This window comes from Uranotaenia lowii, chromosome 2, assembly GCF_029784155.1.
Source record: "Uranotaenia lowii strain MFRU-FL chromosome 2, ASM2978415v1, whole genome shotgun sequence".
NCBI lineage: Eukaryota > Metazoa > Arthropoda > Insecta > Diptera > Culicidae > Uranotaenia > Uranotaenia lowii.
This window is the reverse complement of record NC_073692.1, coordinates 165,371,276-165,397,710: the sequence shown is the minus strand read 5'-3', so window position 1 is coordinate 165,397,710 and position 26,435 is coordinate 165,371,276. Positions and strand designations below refer to the sequence as shown.

At 38.0% G+C, this 26,435-nt stretch overlaps 1 protein-coding gene across 1 annotated transcript in view; it reads left to right on the top strand.

The window, feature by feature from the left end:
• The first annotated feature begins 311 nt into the window (after positions 1-311).
• Positions 312-26,435, top strand: part of LOC129746101 (protein obstructor-E) — a 29,277-nt gene continuing 3,153 nt past the window's right edge. The window contains exon 1 of the mRNA XM_055739563.1: positions 312-690. Within this exon, the coding sequence (XP_055595538.1) occupies positions 606-690 (85 nt within the window). The 5' untranslated portion in view covers positions 312-605. The remainder of the gene's footprint in view (positions 691-26,435) is intronic.

The following is a 26,435-nucleotide window of genomic DNA, read 5'->3' as shown; positions in this document are numbered from 1 at the left end:
AACTTTAATCAACTTGTGCAGCAAACGAACTCTTACTCTATAATTGAGCACCGAAGAGAGCTGCTGCACTGTTTCTATCGCGCATTTCTTACAATTTGCCAATTCAATTCATATGACTTGCATATCATAGGTTTACCTACTAGCTAAGTGCCTCGTGGCTCTCACAGCTCGGTCTAGTGAGATGTTATGCTGGCCTTCCACCAATCGATGAGCCCAACTGATCCATCGAAGAAGGTTGCTTTTGTTGCTGCCTTAGCCAAGCTCTCTGCTGCTAGTTAGTACCTACCTGTAGGTGTAGAGGTGCAAACTAATGGCATGAGCTTTCGCGATCACCCGAAGAACAATCACCTGGACTGGAGAACGATCGTGACAAGACGGCGCCTTCTGAATCCCGAAAGACTTGAACGACTTCCACCGTGTCGTTCGTGAGGTCGGCGACGAACCCGGTTTCGTGATCCACATACAATCCCCCTTACTTAATCCACCTCTGCTCCGGGTGACCTCGTCTCAGCCGACCAAAGACACGAGAGGGTGTGGATCGCGTTTTTTTTTCTGTTCCTACTCGCTTCCTTCGGAGCCGTTGATATTTAAAACAAACAATTTAAATGTTCAGTCGAGAGACGGGCGTCAAGATGAAAGCAGCTGCCAAGTTCGGTTTGAGTTTTCTAGTGCTTTTCGGTGTAGTGCTCGGTGAGTGAAGCTTTTTTGTGTTATGTTCTAGATTTTTTTTGTTCATTTCGTTCAATCGTCGTGTTGCCCCATAGAGTTTGAATTGATGGTTCAACAATTTGAGTGTGCACAGAGTTGAGCATTGCTCCTGTGTATAGTACACATGAAAATCGGTGTGCAGTGCAACTTTCGATTGTGACAATCTACTTTTGATTTCGTGGCAACTGGTGTGCCGTCTACGTGGTGCAAAAACTAGGAAACTAAAAATATAAACACAAACCACACAGCAGAGCCTTTGCCAGTGAAAGCAGTGAACGTAATCCGAGGGCCTCTGTATTTTTTTTGCTCCATCACCGCATCTCCATGCATTGGCAATCGACAGACGACGGTTCCCTGTGATTCCAAAATATTACCATACTGTGCCCATCTAAGCGCCCATTTACGTCAAGTGGTTGAACTTGAAACTTTTTCCACTTCCATGTTGCGCCACTTCAAAGTGTAGTCGTCCCATGCGCCCCGTGGTGAAGAAGACTCTTGTTGCCGTCATATTGGCCTCACTATGAGCCCGTTTCGAGAAGTATGAGTATTACTGTTTTTGGTGGGGGTGGATGGAGATCGACACGAAGGGGAATCTGGTGCGATGGGAAACAGAGGCCCATTTTCGTGATTCGACTGCAACATTTGAAAGTTTGTCGAGTCCATCGGCTGCTGATGGTTAGCTGGCTGGCTGACTAGCGGGCAAGGCATGTGGTTATAGAGCGTGTCGAATCAAATCGATTTTCGAACAGTGGATCCATTCTATTAGCAGAATGTGTGTTACGAGGTATCAGTTCGATCAGGATGATTGACATTCAGTTAAAAGTTTTGTCTATAAATATTCATTATTTTAATTTAATCAAGCCTTGGTTATTATCCTATATTGAAATTTAGAAGGGCAATTTAAAGGTATTTAAAAACCTTTTTTCGATTGTGTAAAAAGCTCTCTGATTTCCTGCCAAGCTACAAAGTTACAAAAGTAATTTAATGTTATGATAATATGATACATGAATGATTTGTAAAGAATTGCTACTAGAAATATTTGGAGTTCTGTGAATTCGAAGGTGAATATGTTTGTGAAATAAATACTGAACGTATTTGAAGATAGTGTCACGTAGACAGTGTCAATTAATGAAAAAAACTTTTAAAATTAGGCAATCTGAAGTAGTGAATTTAGTAAAGTTTGCGGCCGTTCTTGGCAAAATTGTCCCATGTTGAGAAACGGGCAACCGAGAAAAACGTGATTGATGTTTTCACTTTTTTCCAGTTTTTTTTAATTAAATTGACATTTCACCGAGAGTTTGATCGGAGTAAATAGATTAATTTTCGTTTCTATCAATCGGATCTTTTTTTTAATATGCCGGAATACTCAAGATCCAATTTTCAATAACCATATGCCAAACGGTTGTCGCGCATTTTATTTATGGGATATTTTTCGGCAGATATTTTAGTACCCCGTTGACTTTTATCAAATGACTTATTTCATTCTTTGATTGCTTAAAATCATACACTCTAACTTTTACAGCATTCAACTAACAATGTATTCTTTTCTTCAAATAGCAGCACTATCCCTAGCTCCGCTCAGGTGAATTAAAAAAGATCAGATAACGGGGATCGATATTTTAGCTTCGATATGTTAAGTGAATCGAATTTGGCTCTTTAAGATCCGTGGTTTTTAATACATGTTTAATTCGACCCTTTGCCCTTTTATGAGACTAACGCTCCACTGAACATATAAGGCAATAAAGCAGAGAATATACTGCGGATTAGTTTTTTTTTAACTTTACAAAAGTTCTCGGAATAAACATTTGATCTCGAAACTGATTTCTAATCGTAACTCTAATTAAGCCTATTCAAATGATGCACAATACAGATCATTTTTTCCCACTAAATTTAAATCCTAAAGCTTGTTAAGAAAGGAGACATTTGTCCTACTTAATTTTATTTCAAACTTTTACTGTTCATCCCCCTTTATGGGGTTAGTTTTGATTCTGCGGTTCAATGTTGAGTGCAGCTCATTTCAAGTTTTTCATTACTAGTCCTTTGCGAGTTCCCAGTCATAACTTTTTTTTCCTTCATAGCTGCGTTCTGTTTTTAATCTTCCTTGCATTCTATTTCAGTTTTATTTGTAGTAATATTTGTTTAAAAATAAATCCACAATTATTGTTAGAATAGAATCGCCATGAATGGTATTGAGCGAGCCCAATTATTTAGCTTGTTTTGCAACATGAATTTAAACACATTACGGATCAAAAAGGTACCAGTTATCACATAACTGGCTTTCTGCGAATGTGCTTTCACCTATATAAAGTTGTCAATTCAACCACGAATCTAGACATTCTGAAATACATACTTCGAATTTGTTTTTAAAAAACAATTTAATTTTATTTTTCAACTTATTAACACATTTTCACAATAAAATTACAAGTTACAAAAGTTTGTAAATCTTTTTCAATTGGTTTCCTATTTTGGAATATACTTTCTATAGAATTTCGCTTAAACTCGACATATCACTGTTGGGGTACTTGCCATTAGAAAACTATTTGTTGGAATGACCAAGCAAATATCTACTGCCAAAGTTTGTTAATTATTCTTTGCTCATAAGATGAGTGACATATGTTTTAATTTGTCTAAGTTTTGCTGAGTTTCGCATTTACATGGAAGATTAATCAGATGCCACTTTCGAATCTTCCGCTTTACATATCATTGGTTTCAATTCACAATATATTGACAGTAAACATCGTAACGTGTTGATACCCTTTAGTAGTACATGTATGTATGTACCTCAAACTTATTTATTTCTCATTACAGTTCGTCTTTTAAAACCGATTCTTTCCTTGTAAGTGGCATTGTAAACTGAAATTCAGTATCTGAAGAGTTCGTTATTCTTTATTCGTAAAGTATCTTAGAGATTTTTTTTTTTTGGCATGACGAAGCGAGGAGAAATAGAACAAAGGCAACATTTGTACACAGCCAAAATAGTTCGTGTAATTCTAGATCGGAAACGATGCTCAAAAACGGAACATCATTTTCATCCCATCTGTTGAAAACGCAGGTTTCAGTGATGGCATAGAGTCAATCTTTATTCAGTTTCGTTCGTTTAGCCACTATAGTAGTACTCATTACATTAGAGATAGCTATTTTTCACTATTTACTTCTCATATTCCGTAACCGAGAATGTACTCATTTCTCAATGAGTATTCCGATAATGTACTCATTTTTATCTGCCAACACTGCGGTGTCACTGTTAACCACAGTGTGAGTAGGTATACTTTACAGTGTGATGATGTGAACATTTGTACCGTGTACATCATCACCAACTATCATCAGCAATCATCAATGATCAATCGCTATTGTTCTCAATAGACGAATTGACCCAAATAAAAGAAGAACCAAAACAATGTGTTTTGGTTTGTCGACGGTGTAGCAGAATTTTCTGCTGCCGGTATACGTTTTCCTGTGGAGAATCCGAAAACCGTAAGTTCAATACCTCCCCACAATTCGTTAATTGAGAATTCTGAACAGCTTTGCATGCCTCGCCCTTGGTATCGCCCTCGTGGACACATCAGCTGGCTGATTCTCAGTAAAGATGTGTCTCAAAGAAAGCTGACAGTTCTTACGATCTCCCTGATAAATACATTCTTCACGTCCAGATGCTTCATCCGCTGATGGGTCCAAGCCTCTTTCAGGTACTAGATGCAAGCGAAGTTGTTCTCCGTGTGTTGAAGGTTTGTTGACTGTAAAATTAAATTCTCGAAATGGATCCGACCACATGCTGACTGGCACCAGAATCGATGAAAAATCGTATCTTTCGTTGATTCTAGTGGCTGATAACCTCAGCACGCGAACGAGCAGAGTTTCTTGCATTTTGCTTTCTGATAACCCCAGAATTGCAACCTCTTATAGCTAATAGTGTTTATTCTCGATGCCTCCGGGAATTAGCAGGACTTCGTCCGGCAGCACCCGTCTATGATGCCTCGGAAATGAAAGGGTATTTAAATTTTCTGGAGACTAACCGTGATGCTCGAACAACCTCCTCCTAAGCACCCGGAACAGCATCCGTCCGTCGAAGCTAAGCTCGCGCATGCTAACCATAGTGTAATTCATAAGTACGAGAATAACTCTCTCGACTTGCAGATTTATGGACATTCGTCCCATTACGTCAACGCTTTGACCACTTTCGAAAAACTAGGAGGCAACGTTCATCAGCACGCGACCCATCTGAATCTAATGCATTGCTGAAGTTGCTAGCAACTAACCGTCCCCAAACCATCTCCTACAAAGCGCTAGAAATTCCTTCCAACAGATCCCAGCAAACATAACATCGCATAAGAAATGTCAGCTCAACTCGTTAACAATGTTAATGCGAATCGTAATTCCTACCAAACCAAGTAAATGATCGTAAAAATGGTTAGTTAAAGTCTACCGACTCGTATATGACAAAAGTCCGCCATGTTTGCAAATTTGTCTCCCGCGTGCGGGATTCAAATGAGAAAACAACCTTGTTGTTCTCTTTGCGATAAGCAGTGCAACCAGATTTCTAAAAATCAGAGGGTCCATTTGGATAAACTGGCCAATGAGAGAAGCAGCATATGTTGTCGCTGGCAACGGTTTGCATGCATTGAGAGCAAAACTTGCGCTCTCTCGCATACTGTCAGGATGTACGGTAAAAGGTGTTGTATATCGTCCAATTTTTACAACTCTTATCGCTTAAGCCGAAAGTTAAAAATATGTATGTATATTGCCTCCACTTTAGTACGTAAATGCTGTTTTTTCGAGTTATATAAGATTATTTTATAATGTTTATGAAACGTATAGCAAAGTTTGTTGAGAAATATACCTACAAAAATGTTTGCTGGGATTCTAACCACAGCGCAGCTCCAAAGCACGAGAATGACTCTCTCGATTTGCAGCTTCATGGTCTTTCCACAGCATGCGTCTTTGGTTTAACAGCATGCGTCCAAGCTGACTCTGATACGTTGCTGGAATTTTCGCCTAAGATATCTCCAAATCCACAGGAAAAATAAACTATTGGCTTGGATCAGCTCACGTTTGCTAACTGCAGCGTAGCTCCACCCTCTCGAACAGCTTCTTCCAATCTCCGATCCGGGCTAATCCTCCAGTTGGAGCATTCGGACCTGACCAATCCTGGTTAAAGATCCCGAGAGCCCTCCTCCATGCCGTCGGAAATGAACTCACGCTGCGAAGACGCTGCGTGACGACATCAAGAGTAACCCTCTCGAAACCCGACATTCTGGCCTCGAACTCCAGTGACACCTTGTGGCTGACCTGGAGCATCTCGTGGCCTCTGCACTGGCGATCCTTTACGCTGGTGGCCCCCTCCGCTTGGATCAGTTTCGGCGCTGGCTGGTTTCTCTGGTTGGTAGTCCTCTGGATGCTGGCTTGTCCACTTGCTAACCGCAAGTTAAATACTTGAGAGTACCCCTCTCGAATTAACTTGAAAATTTCCAATCCAGACGTATCTGGGCCCTGAACCTGTTGAAAACGCAGGCTTCGGTGTTGGAATAGAGTTAATCTTCATTTAGATTCTTTGGCGTAGTCACTATTTATATTACTCAATACATGAGCGATAGCTATTTATTACTTTTCACTTCTCATATTCCCTAACCGGGATATGATGAGAGAAATCTACTATATTACAAACACTGAACCTGCGTTGATTACTCATTTCAACACTACTATTGCGTGTAAATTGAGATCAAAAAGGTGCACGTAAAAGAGCGCTGATGTGGTCTAGCGGATAGGCTGGCGCGAGTCTGTTTTCGGTATGCCAGGCGTTCTGAGTTAGATTCCCGGTATCGGCAAGAAATTTTGGGGTCGAATCCCATATGTGGTCGACAGGTAAGGGGCTGTTCACTAATTACGTAAGCACATAGGGGGGGTGGGGGGGTTTCACATTTGCTTACGATCTCTTACTAGGGGGGTAGGGGGGGTTTCCAAAAATCTTACGTAAGAAATGTTACATTCAAAATTCATCACAGCCATACGAAACCATATTACTCAGGTTTCTTTTACTCACTACCAATTTGTTGGTTAATTTTGATGTTATGTTATTTATCTTTTAAAAGCTTTGAATTAATAAATAAAAATTGCAGGTCTTATAAAATTTATAAAGAACCAATTCAAACCAGCATGCCATCAAAAACGCTAAATAACATTATTAAAAAAGATCGTCGCTTTTCGCTTTCCATCATAACAATCTTTTTAAATGAGAAATTTATAGAAACAAAAAGGAAAATGGCGCGTTGTGAAACCACGATTTGAATCCATCACATTTCGAAAAAGACTTCATCCAGAAAACATCTTGAAAAATCAGTATAAGGCGGTTTAAACAATGAATTTCTAGTCAGTTTTTTCAGTGGTAGACACTACCAACTTTAAATTTTACAAACGATTTACCAAAAAAATCCTAAAACTTTATCGCTTACCGCTGAATGAGTCTGAGCATTTAGGTTAGTTGACAACGTGATTGTCGTTAAACATTTTTGTCCCAATTCTAGTAGTTTAGAATGATATTTTTTAAAGATTTTTATGATTTTCAGGTAAAAAAACATAACAGTTTTTATGGAACCTTGGGCTAACCTGATTGATCTTCCTTTTTTAAATCGGAATTTAGATTTTATATTGCTTATTCGATTTTGAAAATATATTGAAAATTATTGTTACCCCAAAAATGCTACGTCTTGAATAATATGTTCGTTTATGACATTTCATGTGTTGTTTTGTATAGATTGTGCTTTTCAAATACAGTTTTTATTTTATTTAACTTAAAAAGTGCTTTGCTGCGAAGCATTTATGTTACAATTTAAATATTTTCAAGTTTTTTTTAACGTATCAATTTCTCAAAGAAAAAAAAAGTAAGATCTTACAAGGGGGGGAGGGAGGGTTTTGAAAAATCTTACTTTGTCTTACCAGGGGGGGGAGGGGGGGTTGAAAATTTCCAAAATCTTGCTTACGTAATTAGTGAACGGCCCCTAAGATGTGATTCCTCTTATAACTGATTATATAATAAGAATGTTCGATCAGTTGCCTGCTGGCCAGGTATATATGTACACGGATGCCAGAATACCTGTAAGTAAACTAGCCCACCTGATTAACTTGTTCTTCCAAAATAAACCTACATCAACACAAAACATTCACTCCAAAACAGTTCACACGAAGTCATGGGGTCCGAGTATGGTGTACGCGTTGCATTGGAGATTTATCGATCCTAATAATCTAAGAATGTATTTGAGCCCATACTTAGGCAGAAACTGCGGTGAATCCGTGCACCCATAGTGGATAATCAAAATACGAACGAATACGAATAAAAATACACAGTGATGTAAAATTTTAAAATTTATTCTTCAGTTTTTAGTAAATATTCAGGTTTCAGACATGAAAACAGCCTTATGAAAAATAGAAAAACAATGATTATTTTTATTGGACAATTAATTCAAAACAAAGCAAAGGGTTAAAAGTAAAATAAAAACATTTTCCTATCATAATGGACAGCGCCTGAAGTTGCATCAAACGTTGACGGAGAAGTCCATCCTGATCAGCGTCACCAGTCGAAATGTTAAGAGTGATTTCTTTTCGGAAAACCCGGATCCAATTGAAGATTTGTTTTAAATTCAGGAAACATAAGTTCAACTGGTTCTTTCGAAATTGGTGTATTCATCTCAATGTCAAAAACAATTTTCAAAGTTGAGGTCTTTGAAAAGAGATTTTGACACTTAAATGCAACAAAATTCGCCTACTTTTTCTTGTTAAGTAGGTCATCTCGGTCGATTCCTGGTCATAACAATCCTAAAGAGCCCATTTTTTCCAAGAGCTGCATTGGTTTGAAGTGTTTGCTCAGCAACGGTATCAAAGAACAAAATAAACAAATGAGTTTATACTCGTTACACTAAAGTAGAAAAATTGGAAATATTGCTCAAGTACTTCATTTTTTAAACTTTTGTTGTGCAAAAGTAATTTCAAAGTAATAAGTGAATTTCCACAGATATTTTTTATCTCTTACCAAAATAACAATATTAAGGATGTTCCGAATAACTTCCAAAACTCCAAAAACAAATGTACTCGAACCGTTCTAATGGCTGAACTGATGCGACCGTAGACTGGTCATTCGAGAGCAATTTGGATGAGGTGATTTTTGCCAGTGGTTAACCATTGCAGCTTGGCTTGGCCCTTGGTATGTCGAAGAGTGGAACCATAATGCCTTGGCGGGCGCGGAGAATGTGTGCAATGTTTGTGTATACCTATAACGTAATAGTTGGAAAGTGCCCACCTATTTCGTCTCCTCCAGTTGCCTCGGATTTCTTGCCCTAGGAACAGGAGCCCGGTGGATGATGACGATGGATGTAATTCGCTGCGGTGGGAATTGCACGCTGCGGTTTTGTACCGAGGAACAGATGAAAGCAGTCCCAAATTAAGTGCTCCCTTCGGAAAATGTTTCTTGAATGGCTTGTGTGTGTGTTTAGTCTGTGCTTGCTTGCTTGCTTGCTTTGGAGATACAAAAAGTTTAGTTTTTAGTCATTAGCTTTCTGGCTTTAGCCCCATTCCAAAATGTCAGAAAAAGCTCATCAAATCTGGCAAAAATCAAGCGCTTTGTGGATACAATCTAGCTACAATATATCTTACGGTATTTTTAAATTCGGTTGAGTGATTTTTTTACCAGCACCTTTAGAGTACGTATCTTAAAAGATGAGATATTTATTAGAATGAATTTCTAATAAGTGGTTTTGTAATTGTTCGAGATTTGTTTTTAATGATCTAGGATACAAAATTGAGGAATGTATTTTTTCTGGTGAATTTTTACTATCGTAATCGATAGGCCGAAAGCGCCAACCCAACCATTAGGCATACGATACCATAGAACTTCATAGTTAACATTTCTCGAATGCAGTACCGGAGGGCTGCTCCAAAACATTTTTTTTTCATTTTTTTTTCCTGGAAGAAGAGATGCCGGTTGCCTCTACTTAGAAGAGACCAGTTTTCCAGCTCGAACACGAACCGGTTGACCTTTTCAGAGATTCTGCTAACGACCGACAGAGATCGATACGCACTGCGGGTCACACGCTTCACACCGGTTCTTGTATACGATAGGTGATAAAACCTGACAAATTAGGGTGAGTGTCCCTAGTTTTGGCTGTTTTGAAACATTTATTCTTTAAAGTTTACTAGACATATCTAGTTTTAAGCTGTTCTAAGTTCACACAAATAGTGTATTATCGTCAATTATTTGAGGGCTTGTGATATAGCTTAGTTGACAAGTCACTTGCTTTCTGAGCAGATGTCCGTGACTTCGAGCCCAAGAGTAAACATCGATCACAGTTGTACCGGATAAGTTTTTCAATTACTGTCCCCCAACTATATTGTTGATATAAGTCGCGAATTACATAAAGATGTTAAAACGACTATAATCGAACAAAAAAAAGCCAATTATTTGAATTACAGTATATCAGTCAAGCATAAATATACACTACAAATCATCATGGATTTATTTTTTTCAATCTTCTGATAAAGACTACAACAGGATGCTTGACTACAACTTTTATGTTGAAAGTTTAAACCAGTTTGCTTTCTACTGATAAGATTATAATTATTATCAGTTTAGACTAGATTTTCGGTGTTCATTTCGATTCTCATTCAAAAACTACCTCCTAAATGCCTCATCAAGTGCAAGGTCCTCAAAAAGGTAGCTCACCATAGTCCGCCATCGGCTTGTGTTATGATAACAACTTTCCAAGTTCCAAGAAGTAGTGCCAATGCTGTGGAAGTCGTTCCTCAACACGAGCAAGACTACTGCACTGGGGGTCCTATAGCAGGTAGACTCTGATGGGACCGCTTGGCGCCTAGAATGAAATGATTGACGGCGAGTTTCAATCCAAGAAGCATAAATTAACTCGTTTCCCACCGCTGAATGACAGGATTACCTACACTCAAACAGGGCTTCCTGCATCGACGGCCATGAACTGTGCCAACTAAGATAACCGGAATGCTTCGAATTCATAGCGTTGCCGCACTTTATACCGCAATACCCCTGTTAGTTAAGGGTTGTATAAAAGCGAAAGTGAATTGCTCGCGACAGACGACGACGTGGTTAGAACATGTGCCGGTGGATTCATATCTCGCCCGCTGCTGGGTGCTGCTAAAATGAAGTGCACGATGTTGGGTTGACTGGCAAAGAACGTGAATGCACACTCAATGAACTTTCAACAACTTTAGGAATGTGTGCTTCAGAAAGAGAAAAAAATGCGATTGCCTGAACAGCCAACCGAAAGTGGAATTATAGTGGAAATTTGTTGATGACGCAGCAGGCATTTGTGTATGTAATGAATTCGAAGCGCATTTCTGTAATTTCCTGAATTGTGAATACTCATGAATGTTCCATGTATTGTATTCGCCTATAAACAATAAAAATGAGACTTCGAATAATTTAAAAGATGACGGTTTTGAATTGTTTTTCTTTCTCAGTTTTGCACTTCAACGTAGCTATGGTAAACTTATTGATTATTTATTATCAATGTACCACAAAAAAGACAGAAATATATGATTTTTTAATTATCTTTTTATGTTATTTAAATTCAATATACAGTACTCGCTCGTTAATAAGACGCTTTTTAATCGGACACGCTCGGTAATCGAACGTTTTTGAAGAGCTGAGTTCAAAGCCAGTTTTACCTAAAAATCGAACGTTTTGTTGAAATAATAAGGGATGAATCATCCTCGAGGATGAAAATCCTGGAAAAAACAAAGCAACAACATTGTTGAAATAATTTTTTAAAAAATTATGAAGTTTTTATCAAATACTTCAGCAATTTGGACGCTTTCCTGTTCATTATTCGATAAATTTTTGCCCTCGGCTTGGTTATTAGACAATGCTGTTGTTTTCATATATTTGTTATCAAACGCTATCCACGCTGCATCTTTAAAGTAAGCTCCTACTGCGCCCCAGAGGATGATATACTCGTCATAGGCGATTTCAATATGCCCGGTTTCAAGTGGTTGTAACCGTTGTTACAAAAGGTATTAGTTCGTTTTTCACATATTTTAAATTGTTATAGGTGAGCTGTTGTGTATGTTGTTAAATTTAAGGGAAATAGGGAAAATCATATGTATTATCTAGTTTGGTTTGAATTTTGAATAACAAATACACATTATTGTTAGTCTATAATCAGGCGGGCTTCAGCGGGGGTGTTTAACAAAATGTTCATAGTAGTATGAACATGTAGGGGTGGTTCGCCATGTTGGGTGCAATAACTACTGAAGAAATGGTAAGAGGAAGGGATGAAGATGACATAGCTTCCGCTATAGGTCATTTTCATTTTGGCGTTCGTGTGTGAATGTTGTGAGAGTCTGAAAATTAACAAGTTCGGTTTTTGTGGCATTTCCGGTTGAGATCAACGTAGATCATTCAGGACCTTGTATTCTTAGATCGATTTTTCGATCACAAAAACGTCCTCCGAGACCTCACACGCGCACGCGATTCGGCCTAGGTGGTCTTTAACTGCCTACGTCTAATCCGTAAAAGACCCGACTCTCTGGTTCCGTGGAACCATCATCGTAAAGGAGAGAAGTCTCAGGCCCGACGGGCCTTAATTATTAAGGAGATTCCCTTTCGGCGCGACCAATACGGCCTTGCTGTGGTCCGCCGATAGAGTCAAAGAGGGAAGACGCCAGTTTTTACCATTTTTGGTGCCCAAAAGCTATAAATCGGGTACACATCGCCACGTCACCATAGTTACCTGAGAGAGCTCCATCTAGCAGTCCCACGCCCAGTACCCTGAAAGCGCGCCAACGTAAGAAATCCGTCGACGGTATGTACACCCTCAAAATCCAGTGAAGCTACCCCTGAACCACACCCACACTGTAGTAAAAATAAAAACCCAGATACAAAATTCATTTTCCAACTTTTCATTTAGCAAGAAACAGTTTGCCACTTAAAATGTGCTTCGCGTTCCCTCCGTTTACCCAGCAGTAGGCCGGCCTTGAGACCCAGTTAAGGGTTTTTAGTAGTTTTTTTACACCATCAAACATCATATTAGACTCCCTGAGTACAGCGACCTTGCGCCAGCATCATCTTGCTCAATCGGCTTTACTCGAAGTAGTTAAGTTGAACGTTACTGTTGTATGTACAGTGAGGGGCAAAATAAAGTGTCCAAATTATATTTTTATCATTTCTTTTATTTTTCTGGTTAAAACAAAACGAAACGAAAACACATCGTAATCATTTTTAAAATATTGTTTTTTATGTTCTTTTCAATTTTTGTTAATGTTGCGCTGGTAAAAAAAGAAAGTTTTTCTGATAGAAAAAAAACAATTAATATTCCCAAAAAAAATGGGCAAAATAAAGTGTCCAACTCAAAAATCAAAAATCAACAACTGGCTTGGCTCTGGAGTATTCAAACAGGTGTCTACATTCGAACAAGTTGTAAAATATGGAGAACGCATAAATTTCTGGTTCCATTCCGTTTTCCATCCGGAAACTGGTTGTTTGTGAAGTGAATAACAATCAAACGCACCGGGAAGTGGCCAAGCACTACGACATCAGCAAGACAGCGGTATCAAAAATCATGAAGAAGATGAAAACGTTCGGATCGGAGATGGATCGCCCAGGAAGAGGACTGAAGCCCAAGACAGATGCCAGAACGGACAAGAAAATCATTCTTGAAGTGAAGAAAAACGCAATAATAACGATCCGGCAGATACAAGAAGAGCTCCAATTTTCGGTATTCCGTTGTACTGTCCGTCGCCGCATCCATGCAAAGGAGTTCCATAGAAAGATCGCAGTGAGAAGGCCTTTCATCAGCCAGGTGAACAAAGCTAAGCCGCTCAAGTTCGTCAAGGAACACGCCGATAAACGGCTCGAGTACTGGAAAACATTGTTGTGGGCCGACGAATCCAAATTCGAGCTATTCAACCGGAAGGAGCAGGATCATATGTGGCGCAAGTCGGGTGAGGAGCTCCAAGATCGCCATATCCAAGGAACAGTCAAGCACGGAGGAGGTAACGTGATGGCCAATCTGATGAAGTCATTTTCCCGTTCCTGCCGCATCAAACCCCTTCAATGGCCCCCACAAAGTCCTGATCTGAACCCCATCGAAAATCTGTGGGCCATCCTCGATGCTCTGATTGATAAGACTGGTGTGACAAATTAAAAATACTTATTTTGATGCCATGGAGCATGCGTGGGAGGAACTCGACCCACAACACTTGCACAACCTTGTTGAAAGTATACCGAAGCACTTGTAGGAGGTGTTGAAGGCCGAAGGAGGCCATACCCATTATTAAATCGTTCTTGTTTGCCTTCAGTTTGTATCACTTTGAAGCTGTACCGATCTGGACACTTTATTTTGCCCCTGTTTTTTTTTTTAATATTAGCTGTTTTTTTTCTATCAGAAATTTTTTTTTTTTAACATCGAAACATTAACAAAAATTGAAAAGAACATAATAAGCAACATTTAAAAAATGATTACGATGCGTTTTCGTTGAATTTTAACCAGAAAAATAAAAGGAATTGAAAAAAAATAATTTGGACACTTTATTTTGCCCCTCACTGTAAATCTACCAGCCTTTTACCTCGACTATTTTTTTTGTTTCGATTAAAGTCGCTTTACTATTTTTATGGCATTCTCGACTTAATATCAACGTTGCAGTTGGCGGACAGTCATTGAAAAACATATCCGGTACAACTGTGTTCGATGTTTACTCTTGGGCTCGAACTCGTGGACATCGCCTCAGGAGGCAACTGACTTGCCAACATTATATATAGGTACTAGCAGACCCGGTAAACTTCGTTCTACCATGTTAAACTTGGCGCCCCTTTTTTTCATTTTTTTCTTCGCTGTTTGACTTTAAAAAAGCATCAAATCTTGATTGTTAATCGTCTCGCTTTCGTGAACATGTCCTAGTTTTTTTTACATATCCTTCTTTTTCGTTTACTCGAATTGTCCCGCTTATATCTATCGGAATCAAACCTAAGAATTTTAATTCAATTCTATGGGTCTTTACATAAATTATCAAAACATTACCTTCAGTCAATCTTACGTGCATCTTACATGAACACTTTTCATTTACTTTTCTTTGATTCGTATGCTTTGAATATTCCCGAATGGTATCAGGTATCAGCTTTCCGTTGCAAATTTTATTTTTTTAGCACTCAACGTAACCATCAAACTTGGCAAGACTCGTGCTAAAAAAATCCACTTTTTGTAACTTGCTGATATGTTGATAATATCTATGTTTCATTTATTGAATACCATTTAGTTGATTTACTTCGCTTTGCTCGAGTTCACTTTAAGGTTGAAATCAAAATCAAAAGTTTCTCAATAATTGAAATTTATTGCATATGATACTTAATGGAAAAAGAATTTTGAATATCGGGACCATTTTTGGAGTATTTGCCCAATATTCTACCTATCGCAGCACTTTCAGCTCCCGAGTAACTTTGGATGGTATATTTTTTAACACTGCAGAAATAAAAAAATGCATTAGAGTTGATTCTTTACTGACCATTTTCAAGCAGCAGTGGAAATTAATATCCATAAGTTCATCAAAACTATGCCCAAAAAAAAGTTCGCCGTTTTATTATTTCTTGGGTAAAAAATTCTTTAAACATTTACCCAATTAATCAAGAAAACGATCAGTTTTGAATGGGGGAAAAATGTGTTCAGATTTTTACTTAAACCGAATTACCGCATTTGTTTTTGGATTTTTATCCTAATGGACATATCTGCCAATTTAAACCATTGTTTTTAAAGATTCTTACTGAAGCATTGGGGTGTTCTGATTTAAAAATTTTCTGAACAGTGTTGGAGGTGATCTTTTATTTATTTACGATTATGTGATATTTTCAAGATTCAATAAAATTTGATTGAAATGCAGGTTTTTAAAAATTAAAAAGACCGAAAAGAGGTAACCTGTTAAGGCTACGATGATTTCATGAGTTCATTCGTTTTCTCTGGAAGTTTTCATGTAAATATACCTCGAAATCTTTGAAAACATTAAAGTGTCTTTCGGCTATCATCACAGTTCAACCACTGACCATACTGACTGGACACTCGATTTCGTTTTCTGGATAATTTTTCCAGAAAAAAAACCAAAAAAAAACAACCTTCCAACAGTACGCAATGTCGATTCCAGAGTGCGCATCGATCGATTTGAAGAAATGCTATCCCAGTTAGGAAATGCCACCCAACTTTAAAAATAAAACACGCAATTTCTACGATAAAATCGGGCTCCTACAGGGCATTTTTTGTCAAATTTTTCAGGTTCGCCACCTGCCGTCGGTATTGCGAACCTGCAAAAGCTGACAACAAAAAATTAGACAGAAAATGGTTGAATTTTTGTTCTAAGAGTCAAGTCAGTGTGGTCAGTGGTTCAACTTTCATATTCCTTCAAAAAGAAATATCTTAGTATACATTTGTCACATTTATTGATGCAAGTGAAAACACTTTACTCTTTTTCAGATGCGTCAGTGTAAAGACTTCAAAATGAATTAAATATTTGTTCCTGTTTGTCTTTTTTTATCAACTTTCATTGATATATCTGCAGTTTTTCTCCAGAATGAAATAATGCTTGGTACTTCAATTTCACTGAATACTATATGACCTTCATTTACAAAGACATTTAAACATTTTGAATATCCGCTTCAGATTCAACACTCGGGATACCCTTTCTGACCTTCTTAAAAGGTATATGTTTAATGGCTTAAAGGCGCATTGCCACTTGCTTCACCGTGTGAAATGACAGGAGTTAATGTTATTTTCGGCACTTTCAGGTCATAATAAAAACTTATCAAAAAAAATTCTGCTTCTGCTATCAAAAAATAATGTTTCTGGAATATCAATCACAAAAAAGCGGATCTAAAGTCTCGTCTTTGTAGCCAAAATATAGTAAAAAAAAGCACACGTTTATGTTAAGTACGTACTTGAATTCTGTGTAAACAAACAGTGAACCTGTAAACAGTTTTTCGGTGAATGATTTGACATAAAAGTTGAGTTTTTTTAGTCCGATTTTATATTTGGGCTCAACCATTTATAGATGAAGAAATAATGTATACATTTTTTTGTAAATGTTGAACGTTTGCACTTGTTCTAAACAAAAGCCTCTCATATATGTTTTAACTGAAAATTCTTTTTTTTTTATTGATAACTTTCACTAAAGCTAGCAAAAAATCAAAAAAATCTTTGCATTAGACCTTAAAATAAACTTCAATTGTGTATAATCCTTTTTGAAGGACAGGCTCTTGTTCAGTTCAAGTGTGTGTTCATCTTCAATGGACTTTGTTGTTGTTCTGTAAATTTGAAAGCACTTCATATATCTTCAGTCGAGCACAGTTGTACATGTTCGGAAACTTAGTACTTAATTCATATTTTTCAGACAACAATTTCTTCTGAACTTAAAATAGTTTCATTTTTTTAAATCGTTTAAATGGTTTTGATTTGATCGGCAAAATATCAATCTGGGCGTCATGCATTACCATGTGCTGTACAAATGATGTAGGAATCGAGTAGATAAAAACACATCTAGGCTTCATATCGCCACCACATGCATTGAAATTATGCTTGGATTAGAAATGCGCGCCCAAATATTTCAACTAATCAGTATGCTATGCCTTCGTTACTATCCTTTCTCGACGTTTGCTGGCGACGCCTCAACCATGGAGATGAAAAACAAACCGTCCGCTCGGCGCCCAATGGAAAGAAAATCTTGAAAAAATTGAAGGCCATGACTTTAATTTGATTCAAAAAACTACGAATTTAATTATTACGGACAATTGATGCCACTTTTTATTATTTTTATTCAATATAAACCGATTCGCATGCCCACAGAATATTCTAAAAATAATTTCACTTGTATCGTTTGGGTAATTTCGGAGGAGTAGTACTACAAACACCGTTACAAGAGAATTTTATATAATAGATAACATCGATAACCAGCGCCTTGACAGAAGACAGGGAAGTTGACGACCTTGGAGTTACCCTCGATGCTCAGCATACTTACATACATTCGATAGTCAACGAAATTCTGTAATAAGAAAGGCGAATCGTCAGCTTGGCTTCATCTCCAAAGTAGCATGAGAATTCAAAGACCCATTGTGCTTGAAGTTACTCTACTGCGCACTCGTCCGGTCAGTTTCAAAACATGCTACAATTGTTTGGGCTCCCTATCAGTTATGTTGGATTTTGAGAATCGAGCGTGTACAAAAGCGTTTTGTTAGATTCGCTCTACGACATCTACCCTGGCGTAATCCTGAAAACCTTCCTGCATATTCCGACAAGTGCCAGTTTCTGGGATTAGAAACATTGGAACGCTCCCGAATAACTCAACAGGCATCATTCATCGCAAAAATACTGAATGGAGAAATTCAGTCGCCAAACCTGCTAGGAATGATCAACTTTAATGCTCCTTCGAGGACTTTACGTCATCACTCCTTGCTATCGATCTCTTGAATCAGATCAAAAGAATTCCAATATTTAATAAGATGGCTGAGACTACTTATCAAAGTTTTCATGCTTTGAGGGGGTGATCCCAAACTTTTGGCCAGCAGTGTATATCAGAAGTTTAACCTTCCAAAGTCGTTCGGGTCAATATGACCCGAAGCGCACATTCAAATCATCATAACTCTTCGAGAAAAAATCGCAAAAATTTGATTTTAATAACCTCCCTGGGGAATCACGAAATACACAATCTGTAGTACCAGGCAACTTCCTGTGGCCACCGGAAGTGCTCCCTCAAAAAAAACCGTAATTAGGCTGTTCGGGTCTATATGACCCGAGAGTTTGCGTAAGTTCCCCTGGCCGCAAATATTGACCGATTTCGATGAATTTTAATTCATTGTTTAGATAATTTATTCTAGTTTCTCAATATTGAAAAATAAAGTCGAAATATTTTACGAAATCATCAGTAACTGATTCCGAATGAAAAAAGTCCCGAAAAAGAGCTCTTTTTAGAATGCCTATAACTTGAGACAGGTTCCAAATATTGCGCTGATTTTATAATATTTGGAATTGTCAAGAATAAATCTATCCATGGATGTATAAATTTTTGATGGTCCAAAGGAAATTTTGGCCGCTATCCCGGAACTTCCGGTAGAAAAAATTCTTACTTCAAAAAAGTCACCCAATTTTGGCTTTGCATTGCTGTATCTCGGTTACCAATGAATCGATTCTCTAAATTCAAATTTTAGTTTTTTTTCGTTAACTTTATTGTTGTTTTCGTAGAACATAGTTGGTTCCTCAAAAATCTCAGTTGTTCAGTATATGGTAATGAAACTCACATCTTTTTTGTCATTTTTCAAACTCCCCCTCGTGTCGGTGGGTTTACGCGATTTTGTTAGCGTGATTTCTCTAAAATTTGAACTCAAATTGGTCACTTTTTATATACCTAGAGATTCATTAGAATCTCCTCTTTCGATTGACATACATTTTGTGTGGTGTTTTGAAAATTTGTAGCAACGTTTTTCGAATTTACTGAAAGCTGCCAGATTTCAACCAGTTTGGTCCACGTTTTCAACAGGTTGGTGTACAAATCTCGCACCCCTCACGTAGCTGCGGGAGAAACAAATCCTGTAGCTCTCTTTTTGTCGCTCACCAAATCTACCACCCAACCCAGCAGCAGGAGGAACTGCCGTCTCGCCGCGTGGTTTGTTGATTGATTGTGCTGATGCTGATGCCTCTTTGCGTAGTAAATGTTTTGATTTTAAAATAGAGAAAGATTATTTTTCCAAATTGAAATAAGCTTCTTGAATCTTTTTAGATATTTTATCATTAGAATTCTTCAGTGATACATTTGTTTTGAATGTTATCATGATTCATTTCTGAATTTTCTGAGTTTTAGAATTCTTCAGTGATACATTTGTTTTGAATGTTATCATGATTATTTTTTTTTATTTCAAGCAGTGTCTACTGCAGGAGACACAAAATCTATGATTCAAGTAACAAATATTCTGAAATTTTAATCAGAAACTTCAATCAGAAATCGGAATTTGAATCGGAATCTGAAATTAGAATCTGAAATTTGAAATTGAATCTGAATCTGAAATCGAAATCTTAATCTGACATCTGAATCTGAAATCTGAATCTGAAATCTGAATCTGAAATCTGAATCTGAAATCTGAATCTGAAATCTGAATCTGAAATCTGAATCTGAAATCTGAATCTGAAATCTGAATCTGAAATCTGAATCTGAAATCTGAATCTGAAATCTGAATCTGAAATCTGAATCTGAAATCTGAATCTGAAATCTGAATCTGAAATCTGAATCTGAAATCTGAATCTGAAATCTGAATCTGAATTCTGAATCTGAAATCTGAATCTGAAATATGAATCTGAAATCTGAATCTGAAATCTGGAATCGGATCTTGAAATTTAAATCTGATATCTGAATCTGAAATCTGAAATCTGTAATCTGAAATCTGTAATCTGAATCTGCAATCATGAACGTGAACTTTAGAAATGTTGTCCATCCATTAAAATATTAAATCAAAAAAGATTCAAGCAATTCCTACAACAATAAAGCATTCATTTCGTTATCAGCATCAGCACAATCAATCGACAAACCACGCGGCGAGACGGCAGTTCCTCCTGCTTCTGGGTTGGGTGGTAGATTTGGTGAGCGACAAAAAGAGAGCTACAGGATTTGTTTCTCCCGCAGCTACGTGAGGGGTGCGAGATTTGTACACCAACCTGTTGAAAACGTGGACCAAACTGGTTGAAATCTGGCAGCTTTCAGTAAATTCGAAAAACGTTGCTATAAATTTTCAAAACACCACACAAAATGTATGTCAATCGAAAGAGGAGATTCTAATGAATCTCTAGGTATATAAAAAGTGACCAATTTGAGTTCAAATTTTAGAGAAATCACGCTAACAAAATCGCGTAAACCCACCGACACGAGGGGGAGTTTGAAAAATGACAAAAAAGATGTGAGTTTCATTACCATATACTGAACAACTGAGATTTTTGAGGAACCAACTATGTTCTACGAAAACAACAATAAAGTTAACGAAAAAAAACTAAAATTTGAATTTAGAGAATCGATTCATTGGTAACCGAGATACAGCAATGCAAAGCCAAAATTGGGTGACTTTTTTGAAGTAAGAATTTTTTCTACCGGAAGTTCCGGGATAGCGGCCAAAACTTCCTTTGGACCATCAAAAATTTATACATCCATGGATAGATTTATTCTTGACAATTCCAAATATCATAAAATCAGCGCAATATTTGGAACCTGTCTCAAGTTATAGGCATTATAAAAAGAGCTCTTTTTCGGGACTTTTTTCATTCGGAATCAGCTACTGATGATTTCGTAAAATATTTCGACTTAATTTTTCAATATTGAGAAACTAGAATAAATTATCTAAACAATGAATTAAAATTCATCGAAATCGGTCAATATTTGCGGCCAGGAGAACGTACGTGAACTGCAGGTCAAATTGATCAAAAATAGATTTGTACGGAAATTTTGCGAACGGCTTTGGAAGGTTAACTCCGCTTATAAAAAAGCGAGCAAATGTTGTTACCAGAACTACCTTCGCCGAGTACAACGCTACCTCAATTCATGCCCAAAATCATTTTGGAAACACGTGAATAGTCAGCTGAAAGCACCTGGTATACCTTCATACATGTTTCTGGATGACATTACGGCGAACTCTGATCGTGGAATTCGCAATCTCTTCGCCCGAAAATTTTCAAATATCTTCACTACAGCTTCCACATCCCCAGATCATTTGACTGTGCGGTCAGGAACATTTCGCCACTGAGCTTTTCATTAAACGGTATTGAAATCGAGGATGCAATCATCTCAAAGGCAGCGGCGAAGCTCAAGAGTTCCTTTTCTACCGGTCCGGACGGGATACCAGCATATTTTCTTAAAAGTGTCATGCCTGTTTTGTTGACTCCTATTTGACTTAGGGCTACCTTTCTTCTACTATTTTTTTCCAAGATGGAAATTTGAATTCAAACCATAACAGCCGGGTGTTTGCTGCCGTGAGTGGGTTCGTCCCATTAAAAACACCTTGGGCTTCGTGTGCCAGATGTGCCACTTTATGATACTACATCAAGGGGTAGGCTGTACTCATGCATTTATACATCTCACCCTTTTACTCTTTCTCAATTTCGGTCTTTCTCCTTTATTTTCTTTCTCCTTTTTCCTCCTTCTCCTTTTCCTCTATCGCCAACTTCAGACTGGTACGGAAGACCCCGAGACGTGTGCCGGTTAGGTAACGCTTTCATAGTAACTCACGCCCGCCACAGCATCCACTACCCCGGTTACCTCGAAAAGTGTGCCGGTTAGGTAATGCTTTCAAAGTAACCCGCGCCCGTCACAGCATCCACTCCCGCAGGATTTCTAACCACCAAGGCATGGCCGTTTGAGAAACTCCCAAGCTAGAATCCCGTCACGACCACCCCGAGTGGTATCTCCGCTTCCCTTTGCTGCAGGGAAGATCGTAGCTGAGGACGTGAGACCTTTTAAGTCCCACTACACGTATGAGTCCAGATTAGGGTTATACCGCGCCCTAAAATCGCGTTGCTTTTGAATTGTAGTGTCATACGAGGCCCAAGACCTTCCGTTAGCTTGTCAAATTTGGTTGACTATCTCGCTCTCTCCGTTCATCATCTTCCCTGATTCTTATAAAATCGCACATGATTTGCGAGATTTCGTCGACTATAGCACACCACGACTGTTCGTCGCGACACATTTCACTCACTATGTTTTCAGCGTTCAAATTTTGAAGTTGTTGACGCCTTGAATTGAACCTGGGGCAGACAAAGATAGCATGTTCTGCCAATTCCTCCGTCTCTACGCATTCCGGGCAATAAGGCGAGCTGATAAGCTTAAACCGAATAAAGGTATTGCTTAAAGCACCCATGACTCGAAAGGAACTGCGTCAGGTAGAAGTTGACCTCTCCATATTTCCGATTTACCCAGTCTGAAAGTCTCGGGATTAGCCTATGCGTTCATCTTGCGTTGTTCGATGCGTCCCATTACTCCTGCCACTTGAGAATTGACGCTGCTGCGTTAATGTCATTGACGCACTCCTCTAATAGCTCTTGCTTTGTAACACTCCATATCCTCAGCCAGAGTTATATCGATGGGAATCATGCCCGCGATGACAAAAGCTGCATCTGCTGATATGGTCCTGTATGCACAGAAAACTCGTATGGCTATCAGCCGATGTGTGCTCCGTAATTTGGATCTGTTGCGCTCTATCTCTATTGCGGAGCTCCAGGCCGCTCCTCCGTATCGTAGTTTCGACTGTGCTACGCTCGCAAGGAGACGTCTCTTGCTACTCTTTGGACCATGGCAGTTTGACATAATCCAGGCCAATGAATCTATGACTTTCACAACAGTATTTGACATGCGCACCAAAACTTAAGCGATTGTCGACCATTACTCCAAGGTATTTCAGCTGCTGTTTCGAAGATGTTGTGTGCCCTCCAACAGTAATCTCCATGTGCGGCACAACTCTTTTGTTGGTCACGAGCAGAACTTCGGTTTTATGGTCAGCTATCTGAAGCTTAACTCCCTCCATCCAGATGCCAACCCTTTCTACGGACACCGTTGCAAGGTCTTCTACCTCCTCGATTGTTTCCCCAGTGATCATGAGCATGATATCGTCAGCAAATCCGACTATCTGTACGCCTGCTGGTAGTTTCAGCGTTAACACGTCATTATACATGGAATTCCAAAGCACAGGTCCGAGTATGGAACCCTGTGGAACACCCGCTGTTAAGGCAGTAGATCGTAATCCAGTTTCGGTTTCGTACGTCAGGACTCGATTTTCGAAGAAGCTTCCTATTATCCTGCAGAGGGTGTTGGGAACACGCATCCTGTGAAGCGCTTTGGCAATCGCTTCCCAGCTGGCATTGTTGATGGCATTCTTAACGTCGATTGTCACGATGGCGCAGTGACGAACACCTGTCCTTTTCTTTTTATATGCGCGCTTCGCGTACTCTGTCACTATTCGGATGGCGTCAACCGTAGATCTCCCTTTCCGAAACCAAACTGTCTGTCCGATAGTCCACTTCCGCCTTCTGTGTTGATGATAAGTCTGTTAAATATCATCCTCTCCAGAAGATTACCAAGGGTGTCCAGTAGAAAAATGGGTCTGTATGATGATGGATGCCCTGGAGGTTTCCCAGGTTTCGGTAGTAGCACCAACTTCGCCGTTTTACACGAATTGGGAAAAGATCCCTCGTCGAGACACTTTTGTAGCACCACTCTGAAAGAATCCGGAATGGTTTGTACCGCCACCTTCAGCACTGCATTTGGGATTCCGTCCGGACCAGGGGCCTTATTCACCGCAAGTTTCTTGGCGATAGCTACAAGTTCCTCGTTCGTTACTGGCTCGATGTTGTGGGCACCCGTGTCGTACGGGATAAGTGGCCACTGCTTCGGGCCATGCTGCGGAATAACGCTCTGTAGCAGTTCGCTTTGCTTGCTTTAATAGCTCGCTTATTTATGTGCTACCCTGGCTGCTCGGTAAACGGCACCTCTCGTTTCTCTATCGGCTTCGTTTTTCGCCCGTTGAGCTCGCCGTCTGCCCTTCAGACAGCTAGTACGAAGCTCAGCTATTTCTGAGGTCCACCAGTAAGCTGGTCGTCGCCACAGAAAACGTCTACTGTGAAAGGAAGTTCATATGTTCCCCTTTTACAGACAGTTTTCTGCCTCCTCCGGTGTGCCACAGACTATAATTTTAAATGAATGTAATTCATAACAAATATTTTTTCAAAGAATTTGTTCAAATTCATGTAAAGCATGAGGCTCACCAAAATGAAAACTCTGTTTTTTAAGTAGGGTAAGTGTTCCTAATGTGGCATGTGTACCTAATGTTAACATACTGTTCGATTTTGCCTGTTTTTGACGTTATTTTCCACTTATCACAATTATTAAAAAAATGATAATGTGAAGGATCATGAGAACTTTCATTTTACAAACAAAATAAGCTTTCTAATTCACAAGATTTTTCGTAAAATCCGGATTGTTTCCAAGTATGTCCAAATTGAATGGAATTGTTAGCAAATTTCTTAAAAAACACCTGTTTAGAAATAAAAGATTAAAGCTGAATTTGTCAACCGATTTTTTTGAAATTTTTTATCGGATTATTTTTTATCATGATTGAGGTAATAAGTATGTTAGAACGATGTTTTATTCGTGTAACAACTAAAAAAAGCATATGTCCATAATTAGGAACACTATTTTCAATGTGTTCCTAATTATGGACATAGTCAAAGTTTTCCAAACTATATCAAAATCATAGAATGTATTTGAAATAAATTTGATTGAAAGAATTGTGTTTAACATAATTTTCAACGGTCTGTTAAAATAAACTGTTTTGAGCTATTAAAACATAATTTTTTTTACTTCAGTATATCTCAAAGCTAAAAATGTTGAAAAAATATTTTCGCCAAGTTGTAAGGAACGCACCTTTCGCGACAGAGAAGGAAACCATCAAGTTACAGAGAGCTTCTTAACGAGAACAGAATCGCAAGGAAAAATTTAAAAAAAAAATCTCAATAAAAATACGTTGTATACCGTCTTTTAGGGCATCATGCAATACTTTTCAACTTCAATTGCTTCTTAAACCCTAATGTCCACTGATAATCCTACCGTTTGTACATCAAAAACTTTAAGGTTAATGGGACATCAAATTAACGTAGTCAGAAAAATAATTGGTTTCACCAGTTATTTTTAAATTTACATAACATGCGATTTTCACCCTAAGAAAAAGGGGTATCTGAGTTGCAAAAACCTTTGTTCTTAATGAAAAATCAAACAAAATATTTTGTAAAGTTTTTGACATATTGGTGATGTCGTTACGCATAAAGCACGATCTGCAGTTATTTAAGATTTTGTAAGAATTAAAGTTTATATTTTTTCTTTTAAAAGAATGCAGAAAGGTGCTGATGCATTTAGAGATAAATAATACTACAAAAATTTTACATCATATTCTAGCATATAGAAACAAGATTTAAACTGTGAATCATTGATTTGCATGTTGATGCATTTTAGCCCAGACTGGTAACGGAATTTTAAAAATATTTATTTTAAAAAATTGAATGATTGTTCGAAAAAGATTCATACACCAACAGTGTTGATGTAGGATAATAAGTTCCATATAAAGTTTGTAGGTGATATTATTAAGTCAATCCGTCCCATTGTGTAAAGTTTTTACGGCATCAAAAATGTAAAAATTTCGATGTTTCGAATTTTCTATGAGATTCAAAAACTTCATAAAACTCTCTCACGATGTGAGAAACTATGGCATCATCGTTTTTCTTATCATTAAATGATAATTTTAATCAATTATATTAAAATAAAAGTTAAATAAGTGTTGTGGTACCTAAATGTTGCATCTAACAATGCTGTTGCATGATGCTCTGTTTAACTGAACTTATTTGTATTCATTACAATGAATTTTCTACTTTTTGAAATATAATAAATGTATCTATTGGAAAAGGTAAAGTTTGAATTTGAATGAGCTCAATATTCACTATTTTCTTCAAAATTAGCGTAAAGAAATATTGTGTAGGATTTAAATAGTTCTTATTTCCCTATTCATATTCCAAAAACGTTGTTATATTTATAAAAAGGTGAGTTTTAAGATTTTTCTTTTTAAAGTATTAAAAAAACAGACCCATATGCAAAATCAGGATCAAAAAGTGTAATATTTGGGTACGCGGATACATTTTTCCTCATATGTTAACATTAGGAACACC